The following is a 9,445-nucleotide window of genomic DNA, read 5'->3' on the forward strand; positions in this document are numbered from 1 at the left end:
TTAAAAGTTAGGAAATATCAGAAGCTGGGTTGCCAGTACAACCTTAATTCAACCCTTCTGTGCATATTCATTATGATACAGTCTTTAATTACATGATCACAAACTCTTTTCTTTATTTTCTCTCCCTAGGGCCTCTGCTTCATTTGAAGTATCAGATGGGCTGAATAAGGCAGTTGTTAAATGTTTACATTTATCCTCTTCAGCACCCTGCTGTCAAGGTATCAGCGGGTTATCTTGCATTATTGACCAGGCAAGCTTTCTCCTCTGTGCCTGGAGCTGCTGGGGCAGGGGTGGACAGCTGGGACCTGGCCAGAGAAAGGAAGAAGCACTTTGTCTTCCCCAAAATGCACAGGTGCCAAAGAAGCTCAGAGCAAAATAGTAGATCTGTTAAACACATTGGCATTCTGGCAGGAAGCTAAGGTACAAACCAGCAGCCATCCTAAGGTATAACTGGCTTCTCTGGTGTTCTCCAGTGAGTTCCTATCAAGGAAAGTCAACTTTCCCTGATCCTGTGAGCTGTATGCCAAAAACTTCATCATCACTAAGAGCCTGCATACATTAAAGATGAGGCTCTCTGGGAGCTTTTCACAGGCAGGAAGTAGCAGTAGCTCCTTTCCTATCCCCCCTGTAGCACTGAGATGGAGGCGGACATGGCCAGACTGGGAAAACAAGACAGTTCTCTGCATCAGAAGCTCCTTCTACCTTGCTCCCTCCCATGGCCAGAGACGAGGTCCTGCTGGCAGGCATCTCACCAAGCCTTAGCCTCAAAGTTACATTTGAACTGCTTGCTGGTTTTCCAGTGAGAACACCGAGGGAGTTCATTCCTCACTAGCAGACTGGATCTGTGTGCACAGTCATTTATCTTTTCCATGGACAAGACCCTCTTTATAAGTGCTGTAATGGTTTGGAAGCAATCAAAACTATCAGAACCTCTTGATTGGCAAAATGGTCTGAATTTATTGAATTGCAGGACATTTGAGGGAAGACCTTTGATAAAGTTTAAAAAATAAAAATAAAAAGGAAAAAAAATGAAATTTCTTCCTTTCTCACAGAGTGTGGGATGAGGTGCATGCTGCCATTTTCTTCATGTAAAATTAAAGTATGATGATTCAAATCTGATCTGAACAGTCTTGCTCTCCATAACAGCTGTGGCATGCTGAGGAGAGCTTGTTAAACCTGTTTTAGGGTGCTCCTACATAAGACCACTTATCTACTTTGGAGTTCCTAAAACTCCCTCTGAGTGTTTGATGCTGGTTGGCACTAAGGAGGGGAGATGAGAAACTGGCCCAGATGAAGCTTGGATCCAAGCACCAAGCAGAGGTGGCAAGGGCTACACTCATGTTACACTTTTTTCTTTTTTTTTTTTTTTGTTAAAGTATTTCCAGTAGTTTTGTTGTAATTGAAATGCTCTGACAATAAGGCCAATTTTGTACAAGAGAAGTGGGATTTTCCTGTAGGTTGACTGACCTCATTGTAAAGGAGAAGAGAGTCATCTGCTTCTTTGAGGTCTGAAAGGAAACAGCAAACACCAACCTATGCACAGATCAGAAATGGCTGCTCTGGCTGTTTCTTACACATGCTGGGGAAGCAGGGAGGGCTGATACCTGTGGAGCAGCAAGAAGAGGGGTCAGCCTACCAGCTCCTCCCTTCTCACAGGACAGGACAGCCTGTGATCACTAATGAGATATATTCAGAGGCTGGTGGTGGAACAATAGATGAGACCACGCTCTGAAACTACACCAAGGTTTTTAGTATGCAGTAAAGCTGTGGATTTAAGCTCCCAAGATTATCTTTTGAAGGTATTTTGCAGATCTCCCTTGTGTATAGAGAGTCAAAGACAGAGTCCCTTGAGGCATTGAGCTCCTGAGCGCAGAGATAAGACTGAGAGCGCTACTCAGGTACATCTCCAACATCACAGAACCCAAAGTGCTGTATTTTCACCTTTTATTTAAATTATTTCACAGATTTATTTTTATGTAGTTCATTATTTAATTGTAAAGAAATTTTAGTGGTAAAAAAAAAAGAATTATTATTATTATTTTTTTTATTGTGCCTCCAATGGTCGGGTTTCTGCTCTCCGACTGGGAGCAGCATACACGTAAACACCAGGCTGTATCGCATTTGCACCTTCGCATAGGGGCAGGGTGTGCAATAACCGAGGGGAAGAGGGAGTTTTCCACCTAAAAAAAAATGCTACACTTCGAGCTTTCCACAAAATACGTTGCTCTTTTCATCTCCCCTTTGATTTTGCACTCGGTGGGGGGTGGGGAGGCTTTACCCTCTTGCTTCTTCTACCCTCCTCCGGCAACAGCCCGCCTGGGGCCGCGCCGCTGACGTGTCGCTGCTCTCCCCGGATACAGCGCGGCGCCGTGCCCTGCGCGCCCCCGCCCCCCCCGCGCGCTCCCGAGCGCCGCGCGCCCCCGCTCTATTTGTTTACAACCGATTACGTCACCCCCCCCCCCCCCTCCGCTCTCCTCGCGGTCCCTGCCCCTCCCTCCGCCCAGCTCCGTCACAATGGTGCGATCGCCCCATTGGCGGCGACGCGCCCCCGGTGCCCGGACGCCACTTCCTGCCGCGGGCGGCTATAAGAGGCGGCGCGCGGCGGGCGGCTCCCTTCGCCCCGCGCCGCAGGAGATGCGGGCAGCGCTGCCGCGGCCGCAGCCGCCGCCGCCGTGCCGCAGGAGGAGGAGGCGGAGGCTGCCGCCCCCGCCATGTGAGCTGGGCGCCGCCGCCCGCGCCTCGCCCAGTTAGAGCCGAGCCCGAGCCCGTCCCGTCCTGACCCGACCCGACCCGACCCGTCCCGACCGAGCGCCCCCGCCGGCCGCCGCCTCCATGCATCCCGCCCTGTACACCCGGGCCAGCATGATACGCGAGATCGCCGCGGCCGTGGGCTTCATCTCCAAGTTCCTGCGGACCAAGGGGCTGATGAACGAGCGGCAGCTGCAGACCTTCAGCCAGAGCCTGCAGGAGCTGCTGGCAGGTGAGGGCGGCGCGGGAGCCGGCAGCGCTCCCCGCATCCCTGTACGCGGAGCCCCCCCCACCCCGATCTGCCCCGCCCCGCAGACAAAGCCGGCGGAGCCGCCGCCCGGCCGCAGGGCCCCCGGGTCGCTCTCGGGGCTGGTTTCGTCCCGTAAGAGCCGTCGGGGCAGGACGCGGCTCGGTTCCTCCTCTGGAAGCATCGCGCGGCCGCCCTCACGCTCGGGTTGGGGTCGGTAGCGCCGGGTTCCTGGCTGCCCCCTAGGCTCTGTGACACCCAGAGCGGGTCCCAGGAGCTCCTGGCAGGGACCAGTGCCTTGTGCCGCGAGTACCGCCGAGCTTGGGGTGTCGGGAGGGGTAAAACTCCGAAGGTAAGTGAAGCCGTGGGTACCTCACCATGGAAAACTGGCTGGGAAGAGTGCTGGTGAAATACAGCTTGAGTCAATAAATGCTGCTCAGCTGCTTCCCTGGTTATTTTTAGTCACTCTTGCGGCGTGAGGAACTAAGCCTGGCTGTGATTCCAAAATTATGCTGAAAAGGCACTTTTTTACCTTGGTTTATGGCATTTCAAGGCCCTCAAGCTTCTCCGCTTTGTATGTTAAATCATCGTTACATTTGTTTTTATGAATACTAGGAAGTTACGTTTCACTCCTTTCAGATGGCAGACATTGTTCTCCATGTATGGTAGGATGAAACAATAACTTTGTGCATGCGTGGTCCCCAAGGGACCCTGCGTTTATGTAAATCGTCAGCAAAATACAGGCCATGATGATTTTTCAGGTCACTTGATTCTAAAATAATAAGCGTCTCAACATCTAGAGTTGTGAAACTTTGCAAGAGAATGCTGATCGCTGCACAGCTTTGTGAAGACAGAATTAAGGAGGATAATCTTTTTTTTTTTTTTTTTTATAGAACATTACAAACACCACTGGTTCCCAGAAAAGCCATGCAAGGGATCAGGTTACCGATGTATCCGGATCAACCATAAAATGGATCCTCTCATTGGACAGGCAGCACAGCGGATTGGATTGAGCAGTCAGGAACTGTTCCAGCTTCTTCCAAGCGAACTCACTCTATGGGTTGACCCGTATGAAGTGTCCTATCGTATTGGAGAGGATGGCTCGATCTGTGTGCTGTACGAAGCTGCACCAGCAGGAGGTAGCCAAAATAACACCAACATGCAAATGGTAGACAGCAGAATAAGCTGTAAGGAGGAACTTCTCTTGGGCAGAACTAGCCCTTCCAAAAGCTACAATATGATGACTGTATCAGGTTAAGATATAGTCTGTGGATGGATCACCTTAAAATGGATGGATAAATTTGGTTTTTACTTTGGGTGGGCACCTCTGGGGATGGATTATGGAATTTAAACCATGTCACAGCTGTGAAGATCTGGCACACGTTAGAGTGGTATACTTTAAAGTGACAGTGCCATAGTTTGGACAGTACCTTTCAGTGATTTAATAGCCTGTGAGTCAAAATGATTACAACTTGCTAGAGAGTGAAGAAGATCTAGGAAGGGTCAGTTTCTCCAAGACATCTTACTTAATTTCTACACCAATTCTTTCAACCCCAATCTGTATTTATAAAGCGAGTCTCTGCAGTAAGTCTTGCAGAGTAAATTTGCACTATTACATTTATTAATTGTTAGCATTTTTGGCAGCTCAGTAACAAGACTTATTGTTATGGACACAATAGTACTGGAAATTTTATCTTTCAGACTTTTACCTAGCACTTACAAATATGTATAAATGTACATAAGATAAACTAGTAAGTATGACCTGGGGAAATGGTCAAATCTTTACATTGGCCTCAAAAGTAGCAAGTGATCAGAATCTGCCATGGCAACAGGCTTTAAAAAGACTATATAAAGACACTGTCTGAACTGTGGTGTTAGCACCAGCCAGCTATCTGTACATTTGCTAGCTTGTAGTTTTCTAAGACTGAGTAAACTTCTTATTTTTAGAAAGTGGAGGTCTGGTTTGTAATTTCCTTGTTCTTAATTGGGTAAAAGTCTTTTCCACAAACCACCATCTATTTTGTGAACTTTGTTAGTCATCTTTTATTTGGTAAATTATGAACTGGTGTAAATTTGTACAGTTCATGTATATTGATTGTGGCAAAGTTGTACAGATTTCTATATTTTGGATGAGAAATTTTTCTTCTCTCTATAATAAATTGTTTCCTATCTTGGCATTTTAATTAATCTCTTGTCGTGATTATATAGGATCAGTTAAACTATTTTTGTCTCACAGTAGATGTAAAATAGGTACTACAAAGGATTAAGAATGTGAATGGCACCCCGACACTAGGGAACACTTGCTACAGACATGGATTAATGAAGACTTCGCTGTACATGAGTGCTTGGGAAGTTTAGGGGAACACAATGATTTACATGTCACTTTAAACCTTTTAAAATGAGTCCATGTGGAAGTAACTCCAGGGCCAATAATTCCAGGATATGAGGAAAAGGTACAGAAATAACAGCCACCAAAGATGACTTGAATAAATCCAGAGGATTAAAGTTTACTTGGCTTCCTGATGAAGGATATAGCAAACTTAAATGTCCATTTTGACCTACTTGCTCACGAGCTCTCAGTTCTTCCTTGATGGATTCCCTGCTCAGTAAGAGTTTTTGGGACAAATGTCCCTTAGCCTTAAGAGCAGGTTAACCACTCTACAGAAAGGTTGCTCGCCTTTTGCTTTCTTCAGATGCAAGACTTTCACTTTAGAAATCATTAAGATGGGATTCAACAAAAGGTATGTAGATCTTTTTTCCCAAACTTAAAAGGTTGGTTGAGGTAAAGTGAGAAGCCCATACTTACGGGTAGTCAAAGTTAATGAATGATGTGGAGATGTGATTCACTTAAGCACTACACTAGTGTCATTTGTATACTGCACAGTGGTTAGTTACACTTGAGAGAAATTCCTTACCCCTTTATTTACACTTGTTAAAGTGCTGGAGAAAAACTTGAGAAGAACTTTTTGTTCCTTATCTCCTATGTACTTTGTTCTGTGAGTGTTTAATAAAAGGCCTACCCAACTCGGTCATTTTATTATGAGAACAAATTCTGTTGCGCTGAAGGAAAAGAAAATCATTAGTTGCCACTGGAACTTGCTGGCTGTGGGTAGGACTGAACTTCAGTTTTACCATGTATTGCAGCAACTCCTGCTGAAGCATGAGCATTTACAGTGCAACCATAGTAACGTGTTGCATCTCCTGTTCAAATCTTCTGATCTGTGATACAGCTGATTTTGTAAGCAAAACATAAGACTGAACTGTCTAGTTTTTCTTACTAATTTATTTCCCACAGTTTTTTTTGAAAGTTCAGCTTTACAAATACATATTCAGGTCATAGATAAGTATGTCAGCTGTCAGCATTTTATTGCTAGTACACTCCAACGGTATTGTGTAGCAACATTGATTTCTAGGGTAGATTTGTGCAAGCATAATAGCTATTGAAACTATGAACTCTAAAGACCTTACTTGTTACCTGGACCTGGTGGTAATAGATATATTATCAAAATTTCAGAACGAGCTTGCTATGAAGTACTTGCTCTTGCGTAGAGTCAAAGTATAGGTTCACATCTGTATACCTTAAAAATCCCACTTGTAAGATGTTGCTTTCATCTTGTAAAGTATTTAAGGTTTATTCAAGCAATAGAACTACTCATGTTTTTGTTGCATTAGTCTTTTCTGCTGCACAGCACAAGCAGCAGCAGAAAGGCTAGCTGTATAGTTGGTCTCTGACATGAGCTATGCAAATTATGGAAGCATCAGCTGTTGGTGTTTTCTTTTTGATAAGTTAAGCATAGCTTTACAGGCTTTACAAGCCAGTAAGTATTCCATCTGTGAGGCTGGCATGTGACACTGAACTAAGAATGAGTGTGTCATCCCTTAGATGGTTAACATTTTAGTCCTTTTAAGGTAAGGTGCTTTCATTCATGCTGTGATTTTTTAACTGCAGCTGTAACTAGTAATTGGTACAACCTGTGTCCTCAGTTACTGGGATTTCTTCCAACTGGAATTTAAATATACCCCAATGTGCACACAATGTGCCCTTGTTCGATTTTAAAAATACTTAACATATTGTGGCAGCGGGGCATAGGAAGGGCTCTGAGGGAAATGGAGTAACCGCCAATGCCGTTGCCAATCCTATGTTTTGGTTCAGGTAGAACAAACAGTGCAGAAAGCTAAATGTTTGTCACTTTAGGATTTCATTTAAGGTGCCAGTATGAAACCTGCAATGCTCTTATTTTAACAGAAATATTGGAGATGAGAGAGCACATTCAAGACCTGCTTGCCAAATGCACGTTAGTTAAATTAGTTGGACTTTCTTTGTGAAGTAGTGAATAATCCTGTTGTTCTGTTGGTGTTCTGAGGGAATGCTCGGCTGTGTGAAACTTTAATACTAGAGCTCTTCTTAGTCTTACTTAGCATATGCTAAAACTTGTTGGTCATTCACTGAATTTCTTTTTAAAGTGTACAATCACCTCCTAGCTCATGCCAGGTGAGCAAATGTTTCTTTTTCTCACAGCATGTTTCCCCACTGTGCCAAGTATGGTGTCAGGTCCTGCACACTTGAGTGTACTTTTGTTTCATGTTTGGTAATACTGCTCCTATAGCAAGTTGTGTTATATGTATTCTTTAAGATTCTCCATTTTTCATTTCTCCTTGCAATTTTTTTTTCCTGCTTATTCCAGAGATGTACATCTGGCTTAAGTAGTCATTCAGACCACCATCTTTTTCCTCCTGTAGTTCTTAGGGTCATTCGTAGGTCTGAACAAAGAAGTAAGGGCTTCATTGGATTTCTGATAACACTGAGTTTAGCTTTCTACTTTCCTCCTGAATCTGCAAGGATTTTTCTGGCAGATCTGTATGATGGGCCTCATCATGCCACAGGATTTTCTAATGATTGGTTTGTTCTCTCAGTCTACGTGAGAAGTTGGAAATAACCTACGTGGGGCACTGTTCCGATGTGAAAATACCATCATCGGCATCTACTTGTGTCCATTTTTAATCATATTGAATAGTTCAGAAGATAAAAAAATCTCTTCTAGTCCTTGCTAAATGTTCTTCTGGGAGGAGAAGATCATGTTGTGCTGTCTCGTGTCCTAGCTCATGATGACAATTCTGGATGCTAAATGCTCTACGACGTGTATATCCTTGACTGCCTTAGTTTAAAATGTATAAAAGAGTGGCCTGAGAGATGATTTAGACAGGGGGAACTGTGCTGCAGTAAGACCTTACAAAACAGTTTACTGATGTGCAAACCATAAAGAATCCAGTTAATGTTCCTAGAGTGGTTAGTTTGTGCTGATGCTTGTAAACATTTCTGTCACCAAATTAAGCAGATGTCACTGAACATGAACACCAAATCCGCATAAGGTGTCCTTCTAATTAACCTTACTTATGCTCTGAGAATATGATTGCTTGTTATTGCACATGCTAGTAATGAAAAAAAAAAAAAAGAGGAACATTGCTTCTTTTCTTTGCTGTGTATCTATGTAAAGCTTATTTCTGAATTTCCATAAATCAAGCAGCACTCTACATTTTCTAAAGTTTCCTCTACTTGATGCCATAATTTTTAGCAAAAATGAGTTTATATTGGCAGAAGCTGGCACTTGACTGAAGAACATTAAAGCCGTTTTTAGTTTAAAGAGTGAAACATATAGACTGGAGATAAATAGCTCTCCTAAAAAGGAATGTATATTTACACATTCTTGGGGTAATAGCAGAGGTTATTTTTACACGTTTCAGATTTACATTCCAATGTGGCATAAAGCGAACATTGTGAAGCAGAATGTTAATTCAGTGGCTTTCAAAGGTTGGTAGAGCAAGCTGGGCTTTGACAGTAAGTGCTGTATTAATGGTTAGCAGTGACAATTTCATCAACAAAGGAATTGCAGGCTATAATTAACATCAGTTGCTTTGACACTATGCTCTTAATGTATGGTTTCAACCTTTCTTTCAGTAGCAGTTGGAGAATGCACTGTGACAAATTATTGCTGATACAAAGTAGGTCAACAGTAAAATGGCTGACTTACCATCAATGAACACATCTAAATTATTGCAACTTCATGTCCAGTGGAACTTTCTTAGTGGTTAAATCTTTTGTGCCCTCCTATTTTTGAAGCGTGAACCTTGTGTACAGCTTTTCCTAACTCCTTATTTCCTAACCATTTAATGTTTTTGTTTAAACAAGAACATTTTGTCCCAGCTGCTGGGAAGAAATCCACACAAGCAGTAATACTGCATGTGTGACAACAGATACTTGTAATAATTGTAATCCTGTAACTGCAAAGCTGGCACAGAGAAATGACTCTCAGCTAATGAAAACAAGTGAAATCCCACATCTCTGGGTTTTGACGTGTTCACTGAAAGTCACCCACTTGTGAAAACACAAGGAAAGGGAATAGGACTATGATGATAGTGGATGAGAAAATCATTTGTGCACAGGGAAGTGCT

At 43.5% G+C, this 9,445-nt stretch overlaps 1 protein-coding gene across 1 annotated transcript; it reads left to right on the top strand.

Annotated features, from left to right (window-relative positions):
• The first annotated feature begins 2,577 nt into the window (after positions 1-2,577).
• BTG1 (BTG anti-proliferation factor 1) lies at positions 2,578-5,178 on the top strand. The gene is made up of 2 exons (XM_035551542.1): positions 2,578-2,980; positions 3,889-5,178. Exons 1-2 carry the CDS (start codon positions 2,833-2,835, stop codon positions 4,251-4,253), a joined length of 513 nt encoding a protein of 170 aa, XP_035407435.1. The 5' UTR covers positions 2,578-2,832; the 3' UTR covers positions 4,254-5,178.
• The last annotated feature ends 4,267 nt before the right edge of the window (positions 5,179-9,445 follow it).

The sequence above is a fragment of the Cygnus atratus genome, chromosome 1, assembly GCF_013377495.2.
Source record: "Cygnus atratus isolate AKBS03 ecotype Queensland, Australia chromosome 1, CAtr_DNAZoo_HiC_assembly, whole genome shotgun sequence".
NCBI classification, from domain to species: Eukaryota; Metazoa; Chordata; class Aves; order Anseriformes; family Anatidae; genus Cygnus; species Cygnus atratus.